General features: G+C 43.0%; 2 protein-coding genes across 3 annotated transcripts in view; both read right to left on the reverse strand.

The window, feature by feature from the left end:
- Positions 1–9594, reverse strand: part of Mphosph8 (M-phase phosphoprotein 8) — a 31640-nt gene extending 22046 nt beyond the window's left edge. For both annotated transcript variants that reach the window (XM_059273577.1, XM_059273575.1), the window contains exons 1-3: positions 9271–9594; positions 5365–5520; positions 2099–2938 (exon numbers count right to left, since the gene is read on the reverse strand). In XM_059273577.1, coding sequence (XP_059129560.1) covers positions 2099–2938; positions 5365–5520; positions 9271–9486 — 1212 coding nt within the window. In that variant the 5' untranslated portion in view covers positions 9487–9594. The remainder of the gene's footprint in view (positions 1–2098; positions 2939–5364; positions 5521–9270) is intronic.
- A 5734-nt stretch (positions 9595–15328) lies between these two features.
- Positions 15329–16132, reverse strand: part of Parp4 (poly(ADP-ribose) polymerase family member 4) — an 88462-nt gene continuing 87658 nt past the window's right edge. Inside the window, exon 37 of the mRNA XM_059273074.1 lies at positions 15329–15655. Coding sequence (XP_059129057.1) covers positions 15463–15655 — 193 coding nt within the window. The 3' untranslated portion in view covers positions 15329–15462. The remainder of the gene's footprint in view (positions 15656–16132) is intronic.

A 16132-nucleotide genomic window follows, 5' to 3' on the forward strand; every position in this document is an offset into this window, starting at 1 on the left:
AACTCTGCCAGATTCCTCATACTCAAGTCTACTGTATGTTTTTACTGTAAAAATTGCTGTTACCGTAGAGTGCTTGCCTAGCATGCACAATGACCTTGGTGCAAGCCCTAGGGTTACATAAACTGATGAAAGACAATCAGTTCAAGGTCATCCTCAGCTACACAGCCAGTCCATTCTAGACCAGCCTGACACCTTGTTTCATAATCTAATTTTTTGGTTTGAGATTAATTAGAACAATTACAGTTTCTGAAATGGCCCTAAATAATCTGCTTGTACTACATACTTGTAAAGGAACATTTTCCTCACCAAAAATTATAAAATCAAGACATGGATCAATTCCCAAAAAATACATCCTGTAGCATTATTCAGCCAAGATTTAAATTTTTATATTAAAATAAGTATATTCATTAGTATACAAACTTATATACTTAATGCTAAAAGTATATGAATACCAGAGATTGTTTTTTTAAAGTAAATTTCTTTATAATTTGTTATCACTAAATGTTTGAATTTATTATCTCCTTCATATACTTTATAATGTAAGGTCACATAAAATTTCTAGGGGAAATGGCCTGGGTGCTGGTGAGCACACCTTTAATCCCAGCGCTCAGGAAGCAGAGGCAGGTGGATCTTGAGGCCAACCTGGCCTACAGAGCGAGTTCCAGGACAGCTAGAGCTGTTACAGTTTGTCTCAAAGAGTGGGAAAAGCTTGACAAACTTTTTGATATAGAAAGTTTCCTCCCCCTTTAAAATGATTAAATTATCAAAACCAAGAATGGAAACTCATTTTTTACAGTTCTTGATATATTTTCATAATTTTGAAAATTTCTATTTAAAAACATCAAAGTAATTATTACAATACTGGAATATTAATTTTTTTAATAATTGAAAAATTTGTAATACTAATGTACTGTGTACCTTTTTCCCTTTCTGTACTTAAAATAACTGGGAAAAATACAAAATGTGGAAACTAAGAGTTGGAGAGATGTCTCAGTGACTGAGAGTGCTTACTGCTCTTACAGAACCAAGTACAGTCCTCAGCATCCATGTACTCAGATGACTGACAACTGCCTACAACTCTAGCTTCAAAGAATCTTACACCCTCTGAATTTGCAGGTACCGCAGGTACCAGCAATACATGTGGCATGCAGACACATAAACAAACAAAAATCTTAAAAAAGAAAAAAAGCACCACCACATGTGCATGTCTGTAATTCTAGAATTCCTAGAGGCAGAGGCAGGTAGATCTATGTGAGTACCAGGCCAGTCAGGGTTACAGAGTGAGATCCCGACTCAAGAAAAAAGAAAAAAGTGAAAGCTAAACTTGTAACCCCAACCCCCAACCCCCAACCCCTAGAAGGGAGTAGCAGGAGGGTAACTCTATCATGTGCCAGTGAAGGCCCACAGTCAGGAGTATACGGCCAGTACAAATTGGTCATGATAAAGCTAAAGGAAAAAAAAAAGAAAAAAGAAGAGACACATAGTTGGGGGAGGGAAGAGGTGAAAGTGGATCTGGGAGAAGTTAGGGGAAGAGTGGGGGCGAATACATTGTATCACATTCTCAAATAACATTTTTTTTTAATAATTTATCTTATTTTACGAGTTGCCTGCATGTATGTCTGTGTGAGGGTGTCAGATCTTGGAGTTACAGTTGTAAGCTGCCATGTGGGTGCTGTGAGTTGAACCAGGGTCTTCTGGAAAAGCAGTCAGTGCTCTTAACTGCTGAACCATCTCTCCAGCCCCCTCAAATAATATTTTTTAAAAAGAGAACACATACACCCCAAAATGAAATTTAGTTAAACTGATGAAGCTAATAGGTCTGTCTATACAATGCTACACAACACCTGAATACCTCTACAAATTGTTTTTGTCATGTTTGATAAACAAGGTGAAAAATTAAGATAAACTCAGTGCTTGAAGGTCTGAGCACATGCAGCAGTCCTCATGACATCATATTCACTAAGTACCTGAGGAGTTGCACTTTATTCTAGCTTGACCATTTTCTTTGCCATTCCTTGAGCAAGTTCCTGACCACACAAAACCCAGGATAGTCTGTACCAATTATTTCTGTACTCTACAACTTCTCTACTGCCCTTACCTCCTCTGCCGAGTCAGGGGCCTTTGGGCCCTTCTCTTCCCCACTCAGGCTGGAACTCTTCAGGGCCTGGGCAGACACAGGTGACACTAACTTACTTATTAACTCAAGGTTACTTCGGCCCTTGTCCTGACACCTTTGCTTTTTAGGTGTCATTTTCCTTTCTGAAAAAGTGTTTGTGTTCTCTAGCTTCTTGGTTTCTTTTGGTTCCTCAAACTTCCTTGGCTTTTTCTTCTTCCTTCTGACTCTGGCACCAGCATCCTCTTCAGTACTTACAAGGCTATCCAGATGTTTCTCAAAAATACCCTCTTGCACTGTATCCTGTCCTGCTTTTATCTTTGGAGTCTCTTCTCTGTTGTCAGAAAGGAAGTCCTCCCCGTCATCCTCTGGAAGGAGGGACTCATCAGGTCCGGGGGACTCAGACTCCAGTGTGGACTCCACGTGCCGCTCTTTCTTTGGTTTCCGGTTGTCCTTGACATCCCCTCTTATTTTAAGCTTTAAATCTCTTATTTCAGCCCGTTTAGCTTTCTTTAATTCCTTGGTTTCCTTTATTTCATCCTTTTTGGGCTTTTTGGAGTCCTTTAATTCTTCCTTGACTTCCAAAATCCTTTTCTTTGTCCTTACATCAAAACCTAAGTTTTCAGAGGTGCTCTCCAGCTCTGATTTGATCTTATCTTTTAGTTTTCCCAGTTTTGTTTTTTTTTTCCTAAGATCATCTGGACTTTTCTCTTCTTTGCACTTTATTTTTTTCTTTTTCTTCCTCGGTGAAGTGTCCTCTTTTGTGTCACTGTGCTGGTCACTATCACACTGTGTCTCAAATATGTCACTGCTTAAAGACAGTCTCTATAAAACACAAAAAGGTTAAAACGTTAACATAATTTCAAGGGTTTTGAGAGACAGTACTAATGAAATCTAATGAAAACATTTTAAAAGCAGATTTGACTTCTTTACCTAAATTTAACGTGTGTATTACTTATATTTCTGATTTAGCACACAGGACTTGGAGGTGATGAAAGTCAATTTAAAAAGGAGATACAAAGATGAAAAATGTTAGTGCTTTGGAGGTATCAAAATGAAACAGGAGTTAAAATAACAGTCTAGTGTATGGTGGGCTAGAGCTGACTTTTTAAATTATTTGTGTGAGCGTGCATGCATATACATGAATGCCACAGTACATATGTAGAGATCAGAGAACCACGTGAGGAATTTCACTTTTTCCTTTTACCATGTGAAGTCTGAGAATTAAACTCAGGTTATCAGGTTTGGCACCAAGCACCCTTACCTGTTCAGCTATTGGCCCTTCTAGAATGTTCTTAAACTTGTTATATTGCAGTTAAATGGAGCAAGCACATTGACTACATAGAAATCTTACTTGATCAAATGGTGTTACATGATCTTAAAACAGTTCCTACTGAAATGTTTTTCTAATCTAAAAAGAAATTCAAGAATAAGGTATTTAGCCAGGTATGATGGTATATGCCTTTCTTTAATCCTAGCACTTGAGAGGCAGAGGCAGGAGGATCTCTGAGTTTAAGGCCAGCCTGGTCTACAGAGCGAGATCCAGGACAGCCAGGGCTACATAAAGAAACCCTGTCTCAGGAAAAAAAAAAAAAAAAAAAAAAAATATATATATATATATATTTGTACAAACAAAAACAAAAAACTTGAGCAAGCTAATTTTAAGACTCATTTTCAAAAACTGTCTTATACTAAAAGAAACGAACAGAAAGAAGGATGAAAATGTTTTCCTACAGTGTCACCACCGTCTTAATCCTCTGAATCTTCCTGAACCTCTACATAATAAAGGAATGACGGTTGTAGAACAAATGTCCACAAACAACATCTAACTCAGTGACAAAATATAGGCTCAATACCCAACACTGCCCAAAACCATGAAAACTAGCAGAGAACTAAAAACTGCTTAATTTTGGTAGGTGTGCTACCTGTAATTCCAGCGCTCAAGAGACAGAGGCAGGAGGATCAGAAGTTCAAGGCCAGCCAGATATACAGAGTGAAACCCTGTCTCAAAAACAAAGCCAGGCATGGTAGTGCACACCTTCAATCCCAGCACTGAGAGGATGAGGTAGGTTTATCTCTGTGAGTTCCAAACCAGCTTGGTAGAGAGTTCTAAGCCAGCCAGGGCTACATTATGAGAGCCTGTTTCAAGAAAGAATTATTTAGTTGAATGGTGGTGGCACAAGCCTTTAATCCCAGCACTCTGGAGACAGAGGTAGGCAGATCTCTGTGAGTTCAAGGCCAGCCTGGTCTACAGTATGAGTTCCAGGACAGCCAGGGTGACACAGAGAAACCCCGTTTCGAAAAACAAAAAGGGAAGAATTATTTAAGTAGCAGAAAAGGGTAAAGATGTTAACACAGACTAAATATGAATGTAACATATTATAATCTAATAATATTGTGAACTAGAACAAAATTAAGTAAAAAATATGGCAATAATCACCACATATAATGAATAGTTGCTTACATCACGGGCAAATATGAAATGATGTGTCTGTCTGTCTTTATGTTCCTTCATTTTTATGTTTATCACTCCTGCTCTTCAGCATGGCACTGGAGCTTGAATCCAGGGCCTGGCACATGCTGGGCAGGTGCTGTACCCCTGAATACGCCCTTCTCTTTTTTCCTTGAGATGGGTCACATTGCAGCCCTAGCTGGCCTCCGACTTTCAATAATCTTTCTAATTGTCCTGAGTACTGAGATTACAAGTATGCCCCCTCTTTATTAGCCAACATTCATGTCTACTGTAATTTGAGTGTTGAATGTCCTGCAAAGGTCATGTGTTAGAGGCCTGGTCCCTGGGGAGGCATTACTGGGAGGTAGTAGACTCTTAGGGAGGTGAAGCCTAATAAGAAACCTTCAGTTCATTTATGACATGACGCCAAAGAGGACTGGGGAGCCTGGTTTCTTCTGTGCTTCCTGGCTTATGAAAACAAGGAGCTTACAGTACCTTGGTGCTCCTCATCAGAGGTAGACTAATGCCTCTAGAGCTGTAAGGCAAAATATACTGTATCTTTAAGATACGGTAGACATTTCATTACAGTGTAAGCTGACTAGCACAACATACAAACTACACTTGTCTGCCAAATACAATCACAGGATGGAAAAGAAGAGCTGTCTATGAGGACAAATCAGCAACATGGAACTCACAACAGAAACACTGGACATTGTAGTTTTCATAATTTACTATACATAATTTCTATAAATAAAATTATGAATATCACACCAAAAAAGTATGAGATAAAACTGGATACCTGAATATCTTTCTTTATTGCCTTAGCTTTGTTCTCGGCAAGTTTCTTCCTAAATTCAAGAAGAACTTCTTTACAGTCCTCCAGATGAACCTCAGGCTCCCAGGTATCATCATCAGATGTATATCCTTTCCATCGAACTTTATAAAGGTTCTTACCCTGTGGTACAAATAAAAACAGACATATTACTGATTAAAATTTCAAAACCATTCAACTACTGAGAACTTGAAAACTGCATCAAAATGAAAATTAATAAATATCATATTGAAAGTATGCATATTTATCTCTTGAGGCCAGTGGCCTAAGGGGGGGAAAAGTACCATTAACCTTTTTTTTTTTTTTTTTTTTTTTTTTTTTTTTTTTTTAAAAGAAACAAAAGACTTAGTGAGGCGGTGTTAGCACACACCTTCTATCCCAGCAGGGGCAAGTGGAGCTCCAGGTTTGAGACATGAGAGTGAGTTCCAGGAGACCCGGGGGCTACACAGAGAAACTCTGTCTCAAAACAAACAAACAAACAAACAAACAAACAAACCCAAAAACCAAAAAAGAAACAAAGACTGATGTCTTTTCTGATCATAAATTATTAAACAATGTATACTCCTAAAATAACAATGAAAAAACAAAGGCAAGTTACTCAACAGTGATTTTTAGTCGAGATTATTCTATCATATAAGCAACACTGCTTAGATTAAAAAAATAAGAAAGCAGTGGTATATTTGTACTTCTTTGACAATGTTATTAAATCCTCAAACAGATGAGGGAAGTTGTAAGACGGGTTGGGAGCAGCAGACGGCTTAGCAGGAAAACTGCTTCTGGCATACACCTAACCTGAGTTAAGAGCCCCAGACCGTGAAGAGATGATGGACTCTGACAACAAAATAGCAGCTGGGAGCTGGAGATGTGGTTTAACAGTTAAAAGCACTTTGCTGTGCTTACTCTTTTAGGACTAGAATTTGGTTACCAGCACCAACAGGCAGCTCACTACTGCCAGCAGCTCCAGGGATCTGCTGCCCTCTTCTGGTCTCCAAAGGCACCCACATCCACATGCAAATAAATGATAAATCTTTTAAAAATAAAAGCAAGTAAAATTTGCTGCTGGCTATGGTGGCACACACTTACAATCCTTTGAGAAGCAGCAGAGGAAACTGTTACAGAGTCTGGGGCAAGCCTATGCTTCATAGTAAATTTCAGGCAATCCTGGGCTACATTATGAGAACTGTAGTTCTGGCTGTCCTGGAACGCACTATATAGACCAGGCTGGCCTCAAATTCACAGATCTGGCCCTGCTTCCTGAGTGCTGGTATTAAAGGGGTGTGCCACCATACCAAGCTTGGATTTTTTTTTTTTTTTAAAGATATGGAGGCCAAGCCAGGCAGTGGTGGCGCACGCCTTTAATCCCAGCACTCAGGAGGCAGAGCCAGGCGGATCTCTGTGAATTCGAGGTCAGCCTGGACTACCAAGTGAGTTCCAGGAAAGGCGCAAAGCTACACAGAGAAACCCTGTCTCGAAAAACCAAAAAAGATATGGAGGCCATAAATTTGAAAAAAAGCAAGGGAGGGTATATAGGAGGGTCTGGAAGGAGAAAAGGAAAAGGGGAAATGGTGTTACTATAATCTTTAAAAAAAAAAAAAAAAAGATTTTTATCCCAAAACTGGAGCCAGAAGCTACAGCAAGAGTTAAAGCTGCTTATTGCTCTTACAGAGGATCCTAGTTTGCTTCCCAGAATCCATGTGTAGCCATTCACAAATGCAGGCACACAGTGTAGCCATGGGTTTGTCCTCTGCAGATAAGCCTCAGAGGACAAACTCAGTCTTGGATCTTGCCTAGTCATTCAACACTACAACAGGAAAGTACAAAAGAATTCTTCTCCTGTCTCAATCTCCCAGCAGGAACTCTGTGATTACAGACTTGCACCCAGCTTTACATGAGCTCTGGGGATTTGAACTCTTGCCCTCTCTCTCTAGCTCCATAATAATGACACTGAATCTCAATGATTTAACTTGAACATGATGTGAGAATTTTCCTGTGTCAGTAACTGCAGGAGGGTCTCAAGCTCTAGGCCAGCTTGGACTTCAGAGGAAGATCCTACCTCAAAAAACAGGAGGTGTGGAGTAGGGAATGCAGAAACTTGAAGCGAAGCCTTCCTGGATAAGAGAGCTGGTTTCTCTTCCAGAAGATTTGTGATGACTCCCACTCATGTGGCAGCTCAAAACCATCTGTAACTCCAGTTTCAGGGGACCCAATGCCCTTTTTTCTGGACAGGCATGTGGTACACAGATATACACACAGTCCAAACACCCATACACATAAAATAAAAATAAAGGATAAAAAAAATTCTTTTAAAAAGTCTGTACCATCAGGCCGGGCGGTGGTGGCATGCGCCTTTAATCCCAGCATCCAGGAGCTACAGTTAGGCAGATTTCTGAGTTTTAAAGCCAGTCTGATCTACACAGAGAAATCCTGTCTCAAAAAAACAAGAGGGAGGCAGAAGCAGGAGGATCTCTGTGAGTTTGAGGCTAGGTCTACAGAGTGAGATCCAGGACAGCCAAGGCTGTTTGTTACACAGAGAAACCCTGTCTCGACAATCCAACAAACCAACCAAACCAAACCAAACCAAACCAAACCAAACCAAACAAAAAAACAACGAAAAAGGAGCCTCTTAGAGAAAGGCACCACCTTTAAAAAAATCTCTACCATCAAGCCAACATGGTACATGGTAAACAGCAGTTGATTTAAAAAAAGTTTGTCAAAGGACAAAAAAATTAACAGATGAAAGAGAGCATAAGGCAGATAACAAACAACAGAAAATACAACAGAAACAGAACATCATACAGGCATAATACTTATCGACTGCCCTTGCTTCTTTCTCCAAACCCACATTTCATTCACCTACTTAATAATCCGAGGGCTGGGGATAGAGCTCCGTGGTAAAGCTCTTGCCTAGCATTCATGAGACCCTGAGTTCAGTCCTCAGTATCAGAGAACAACAACAAAAAAAATTGGCAAATGCTGTTACTAAATATCAATGATTCAAACATTAATAAAAGCCACATCCCCAGATTAAATGGGCCTCAAATCCAGAGCAGACAAGACATATATAAAGATAAAAGATAATGCATTAAATAGAGGTCTCCACAGAGCATAAGGACAGAAATGAGAAAGCATTTTGTTCTGCAGGGTTCGGGAAAGGGAAGGGGGAAGAAAGGCATCACAAACAGATGGACCCCGAGACTTGGAAGAACAGAGTAAGAATGTCTCCTGGGAACAACAGTCTCGGCAAGGAGGATGTTAAGCGCTCAAGCATGACGTGCCAAGATTTTCCTTTCAACCTTACTCTACATCTCTGAGCTACAATCATAAACGCGCAGAGGAGAAAGGGATGACACCCAGGTTTCGAAAACGTTTACCGTCCCAACCACTCGGTGTGACTGGGGGTTTTATTGCGAAGACGAAGAGGAATTCCTGAATTTAAGCCACGGAGCATTGTGTACTTTTAGAAACTATTGGGACAACGGTGTGAAGGACGGCCTATGAGGACTCGTACGGTTTCCACCAGTCCTTCCTAACGGAGAGCAACGGCCCTGACCGTATACCCGAATGCTGAAGGCAACCTAAGTCCCGCCCCCCGCCCCCAGCTGTCTTGCACCCTACTAGTCTCAACATCACACGCCACTGCTTCGTCTCGTCCGCCAAAACAACACGTGAAACTCCCCTAAGCATCCATCCTCCACAGATGCGGCCAGGGTCCTTCCCGAGATGGCACTCTGCGCCCGCCCGCCCCGTCCGTCTGGACCAGCGCTCACGGACCGGCCCCCTGCCGCTAGGCTGTGCGGGATCCCGCTCGGATTCTCCCCCGCCGTGCCCGCCCCGGCCCTGCGGCCGCGTCCTCGCCGCGCAGCCCCCACATACTCCCTCGCACTTCATGTCCAGGATCTTCTCCACCTCGAACACGTCGTCCCCATCCTCCTCGCTATCCCCAACGACCTCCGTTCCTTGAGGGGCTGCGTCCTTCTCTTCGCCCGCTGCTCCGACACCTCCTTCGGCCTCGGGAGACCCGCCAGTGCTGTCGGGAACGGACACGGCTAGCGCGGCCACACTCATGCTTTCCTCCGCCGCCGTCGCCATCACAAACGCGCTGCAAACCGACGCGAAAAACCGCCGGAGACGCGCAGCGAGACGGCTCCGCGCGCCTGCCGCCCCGCCTCGACCCGCTACAGCGGCGTGACTCGGCCGTGAGGAAAGCCAGCCAATTGTGGGCTCCGAGCCCCGGATTGGCACACCTAGTAACCAATCACGAAAAGGCATCCCCGAGAACCCCCGAGGAGCCCACGGGAAGTGGGTGGGCGGGTCGAAGGGCGGAAGAACGCTACCTAGGGGAAGAGCGGAAGGGGTCCTCAGAGGAGAGAGCGAGGGGCGGTCCTAGTGTGTCTCCTCCTGGATACTGGGGAGGCCCTCTACCTGAGGAGACTTGCTGTTGGCTAACTGGAGCGTCGGTTTCCCTAGGCGTGAGACCTTGAGGGTTCTGGGAAGGGCCCCTCCGTGTTAACGAGACCTGCCTGCGCGGAATGGCCGCCAAAGCATTATTACGTATAGTTTGGCTGGCTTCTAGGGTGTCAGTGATCGAATTAATTAAATGTAGCCTCTGGAGATGAATCATTTCCGTGAGTAACGTTTAAAGATAAAGAACGGAGTGGATGCTGGAGAGATGGCTTAGAGGTCCTGAGTTCAACTCCCAGCACCTACATGGCAGTTCACAACTGTAACTCCAGGTCCAGGGGATCGGGCAACCTTCACACATACATTCAGGCGAAACACACATAAAAATAATAAATCTTTAGAAGAAAAAAAAAAAAAAAAAAGGCCGGGCGGTGGTGGCGCACGCCTTTAATCCTAGCACTTGGGAGGCAGAGCCAGGCGGATCTCTGTGAGTTCGAGGCCAGCCTGGGCTATCAAGTGAGTTCCAGGAAAGGCGCAAAGCTACACAGAGAAACCCTGTCTCGAAAAACCAAAAAAAAAAAAAAAAAAAAAAAGGGGGCCAGAGCTGGGCGGTGGTGGCGCACGCCTTTAGTCCCAGCACTCCAGAGGCAGAGGCAGGCGGATCTCTCTATTAAGTTTGAGGCCAGTCTGCTCTACAGAGTGAGTTCCAGGACAGCCAGGACTACACAGAGAAACCCTGTCTTGGAAAGTAAATTAATATAGATAATTTATTATATTCTTGCTTTCAATTTCAAGTCAGTAAGAAGTCTGTGGTAGGGAAACTTTTTGTTTTCTGGCAATACATTAAGATAAAATATCTCCTAGGCTCAAAGAGACCGGAACTTTTGCTGGACCTCACACCAGAGTTAACCATCTGATGTCCTCTTCTGCTCGCTGAGGGCACCAGGCCACTCGTGTGGTCTATGGACATATATGTGCCAGGGTGCACCATGTAGAAAGAAGAAAGAAGGCATTCTCAAGATGAAATTTTAAGGCCTAGGTGGCAGCAGGGAGGTCCAGCTTCTCTCATGGACTGAAACCGAACAGTACAAAGGCGTATTTATTGTTTGTTACACCAAGTATTTCCTCATACCAAGGTCCATAATCTACTTTACTGTCTTAGTGAAGGAGAGCATCACGTGCTCCCATGACTCTAGTCCTTATGACGGTATTGTTTGCAATACACAGTAATCCAAGAGCCTCAGGTGCGTCTGAGGCGTCATGTGATCCGTCATGGGATGGCTGCAATGCCCCTTCAGCAAAACCATTTTACAGATCATGGGAAACAATCACTGTTTTCCACAAGGATTCTTCAAGGTCAAAGTACTTCTAAAAGACAGCTGTTCCGTTCCAATATCTACCCCGGATACAGTGACTCTGCTAAATTCCTGCAGCACACATGCAAGTAAAATAACCCCACACGTAAAATGAAAGGGGGTAGGCCGGGCGGTGGTGGCGCATGCCTTTAATCCTTGGGAGGCAGAGGTAGGCGGATCTCTGTGAGTTTGAAACCAGCCTGGTCTACAAAGGGAGTTCCAGGACCGGCTCCGAAGCTACACAGAGAAACCCTGTCTCAAAAAGAAAGAAAGAAAGAAAGAAAGGAAGGAAGGAAGGAAGGAAGGGTGGGATTGTTGAATCCAGAATGTGAACTTTCCAACGGGGCAGTTAACACTGTTTCTTCACATCTCAGGGCAAAAACCGAAAGAGACATGCAGATTTATAAAAACATATAAGCATGCTTATTTATTTACTTGTTTGCTTTTGAGACAGGGTCTTGCTATGTAGTTCAAACTGGCTGGGAACAACTTACTTCATGGTCTAAACTCATGCTAATCCTCCTGCTTTAGTTTCCCAGGGCTAGGACTACAGGTGTGCACCACTGTGCCTTATCTTCCCTTGGGGTGTTTAATGTGTAAATAACTTTATATATGTCTTAGAAAGATGACACTCTAATGAAACAGTATGAGCACTACAGATGAATTTCATGATTTTTATTTATTATTATTATTGCGTGTATGGCCATGGTATTTGTGAGGACTCAGGACGGCTTTGTGTATCACTTCCTTAGTTCCATCTGCATGTGGGTTCTGGAGACGTGAACTCAAGTCTTGCATGGTAAGTATGGTAAGTGCCTTTACTCACCCATCCATTCATCCATCCCCAAATCTTCAGCCAGGGAAGAGCCGAAGCCTTGCTTCCACAGCATACTCCTATTGCTGATGGCTCCACCCCCTGAATATGTCTCCCCTGTCCTAATAATGACAGCTTCCCTATCTTGGGGACTCGTGACTTTGGAAGTGCTTCCTGCTTCCTTATTTGCATAATTGTTCTTGGTGTTTTGTTCTTCTCAGATTCCCAGCAAAAGGGAGTCCCATTCTGCCATGACAGGCTAGTCCAGTAGAAATCACTGGGAAAGGAGGCAAGAATTGTGCAGTGGGAATGGAAATCCTGAACTGCATGAATGAGAGACAGTCCTAGGTTTAGGTAAATATTGAAGAGAACGAGAAGTCTGAATACCCACAAGACTGGATTTATTTTTTAAGTGTTTACACAGGGGCTTTTTGCAAAGACCTCGCTGAGGAATGCCTGGAGTGGAAATGCTAACTTTTCTCTGGCTATGAGAAATACCTTAGGGAAGCTAGTAAAAGAAAAAAGGGTTTAGTTTTGACCCATTGTTTAAGCCGTTTCCAATTACTTATAGTAACTTCTCTTTTGTAATTCTTACACCTTTTAGGCCCTTTCCAACTAGAGCGAGATAGTCAAACTTCTGTGCTTCAAGCTACTTAAATGATTCCTATGTGGTGATTCAGCCATCACCTTGATACTAAGATCTGTCCCAGCTTGTTTTCTATTTTATCTATTTTCTATTTAAAGTGATGGTTTACTTTGTGTTGTTGGTTTTTTTTTTACTCTTTTGGGGGGGCCCGCCACCCAGCTCCCAAAATAAATCACACACACACGGAGGCTTATTCTTAATTATAAATGCCCGGTCTTAGCATGGCTTGTTTCTTGCCAATTTTCCTTATTTTAAATTAATCGGACTACCAAAAACCCAGGCTCCTCCCCCTAAGCTCAAGACCATGCCTACAGAGCCTACAGAGTATTTAAGCCCCGGGTCCCTACAGGGTATGTGGTTTCTCTCCTACTTCCTTTCCTGAGTTACCTGGGAGTGCTTTGCTCAGATTAAACCTGGTCCTTTACTTTTGAATTCAGCTCAATTTGTCTTACTGAGTTGGAGGAGAAACCCACTACCGGGGATACAAAAATACCTCTTAGAAAGCATATGGCAGAGGTAAAGCAGCTTTACCTCATGGCAGACAGGAAGTGGAGAGTGAGAGCAAGAATGAGAGATGATGCGTCCTTCAAAGGTACACCTCCATCAGTCTACTTCTTTCAACCAGGCCCTACCTCTTGCTTCCCAGCATTTTCTGACAAGGGCATCATATGAGAAATCCATCAAGGGATTACTCCAGTGATTAGGTCAGAGCCCCCAGAATGCAATCACTTCCCAAAGGCTCATCTGTTGACAACCAAGCTCCCAGATGTGAGCCTGAGAGCCAAAGTTACATTTTAATTACTATGCCATAGAGATCCATAAAATAAAAATGCCTCTGATCTGTAAGCCCTTTGCTCACGGACAGATAATTCCTGAAATGCTGGAGTGTTGTAGAATATTATTTTAAGGTGTGTTACTTTTGTTTATGCTCTGGAACATTTGTTTAATGATTCAAAGATGTGTTTGATTAAATAACATTCACCTGCAGTCAGGAGGCTGCGTCAGCAACTAGCTGACAGGAAGTGGGAGGAGCCAGGTGGAGAAGGGTTTGTAAGGAGGGGTGAGGAGAAGCATGAGGGCTTTTTGGAGGAGGAGAGCAAGGAAAGGAGGTGAGCTACTTGCTATTCAGCCTCTATGAAGAACAGGTTCCACCTTAACCTTTGAATCTTGAGGGACAGAGATTTAATTAAGTTCCCTTCAGCTACAGCCCTTGGGCCTAACCCCTGCTGGTAGCAGTGGAGTTGCAGTTGCTGATTCAGACAGCCATGGCTTAAAAGGCAGCAAAGATCAAATAAAAAGACTGCACTGGAGGCTATTGTTTATGGGAGATAACAAGCCACATGTTTCCACTCACCTAAACAAGTTGTCTGACCCATCTGCACCGATGTGCTTGACCACATATGAGCAGGAGGTACATAAGCAGGAAATGTGTCAGGATGTATGCTTGCCCCTGACTGGACCTGATGGGAAATGCAGTGACTTATGGGTTTTCCTTCTTAAGTTCTAGGCCATTTCCTGGGAACCTGGGTATGGACCCGGCTGGAGCCCATTCTCCTGACCAGTATTTAATTAAAGCTTGCTTCAAATTTGGCTTTAAACTATGGTAGTGATCTTATTCTTGATCAGTGGGATTAACAAGCCTATGAGGGACATTTCATAGTGAATCCAAATGTAACAATAAAAAATGTAACTCAATGTGGATCATAATCCTAAAGTAAAATTCAAGACCTAGAAAATGTCTAGAAGGTAAAATAGCAGAAACTTTAGATGACCTTTGGCTTATTGATTTTTAAAATGTGATAACAAACCAAGATCCATGGAAGAATTGCTTGTGACGCCAAGTAACAAGCAGTATATCAGAGCCATAAGAGGAAACATGTGCATCAAGTCGTATTGGCTGGTGACCAGTGTTGGAATTCCTGGCCACTCCCCCAGCTACGTGATCGCACATGCGCTATCCAGTAGCCAGGCAAGATGTTTAGTCATTTGAATGCTTTACGTCCTATGGAATCTGTGGGCTGCGTAATCACATAATCAATGCGCATGTGTAGCCAAGTAAGCCCATATGCACATGTGCAGGGGGAATCCATAAAAATCGGGTCACAGACTCCTCTTCCCTCTTCTTCCTCTCTCTCCCTGCACAGTCTTACCTAGGCCTAAGTTGTCTTTCCCCTAATAAACCTTTTGTTTGTTTGTTTTTGTTTTTTCAAGACAGGGTTTCTCTGTGTAGCTTTGGCTAATAAACTCTTACAGTGGGCTTTGTTGTACCTCGTGGCTTTTCTTGCACAGTAAACAGCGCCACTTAATAAATAACACAGCACCACATAGTAACTAACAACCAGGGCCCCTGAAACAGGCACCGGCCTATAACACAACTACTAACCAAAGACCAACTCTTTCCTATACTGCTCGATCTCTTAGCCTCCTACTGGACTCCTGGGGGGAAGACCCAGCGAGCCCCTCCCAAGGACATTGAGACAGTCTCTAATGTTACAATTTTTATTGTTAAATGATTCATCAATCCTGCTTCCATTTATTGTATTTTAAAGGGGCTGATAGCTACACTCAAAAACAAAAAAACCAAAAACCAACTACATGTCATTATCAGTATCTTTTACTGTTTGATTATTTTCTACATAGAAATATGAGAAAGGTAGCCAGGGGGTAGTAGCACATGCCTTTAATCTCAGCACTCAGGAGGCAGAGGCAGAGAATCTTTGTGAGTTTGAGTCCAGCCTGGTCTACAGAGGGAGATCCAGGACAGCCAGGCTACACAGACAAACCCTGTCTTGAAAAACAAAACAACAAAAAGAAATATGAGAAATGTTTAAAATGCAGTTTCACTGGGTTCAGCCTTGATTGCAGTGTAGAATCTGGTGAAGAGAACTGTTGGCTTGGGGCTGAATCCCCAGTAGTTGCTTTGTGGCTGACTCCCAGTCTTTACCCAGCTCGAGCCGTTGGTAGATGGATGGGTACTGCCCTTCTGTTCTTCTGGCCCATTCACTTGCTTTCTTAATGTTCTCAGAAGCCCACGGAATATTCCTAGATTAAAAAAAAAAGTTTCTATTGGTTCAGAATATGTGAAAGGCAATGTGGTACCAAATCTGTAACATTGTATCAGATGAAATGATTCTGTCAAAAAGGAAGATATTTAATAAAGGCAATTCTTGAAATCTGAATAAAGCTCTCTCCCTCTAGCGTGGGGCTTTTGAATGTACTCAGTACACTTCTATATGACTCACCTGCCTCATTTCCCAGTTCCCACTGTGCACAACCCCCCCCCCCGCCCCCCCCCCCCCACAGCTACAGCCTTTCCCTGCCTCTTTGTTTCCTGTTGTTCCTTTTCAGTGTCCCTGAGGCTCCTGTTTCAATGTCCACTCACTGTCTGGGAGTTTTCAACTTGTTCCAGATACTTGGAGAACACCCAAGAGTTAGCTGTAAAGAGCTACGTCCCTAGTCCTTACACCAAAGTTTTTCAAATCTAATTTAATTTATTATGGTGTGTTGTGGGGAGCCTGT

The sequence above is a fragment of the Peromyscus eremicus genome, chromosome 9 (genome assembly GCF_949786415.1).
Source record: "Peromyscus eremicus chromosome 9, PerEre_H2_v1, whole genome shotgun sequence".
NCBI lineage: Eukaryota > Metazoa > Chordata > Mammalia > Rodentia > Cricetidae > Peromyscus > Peromyscus eremicus.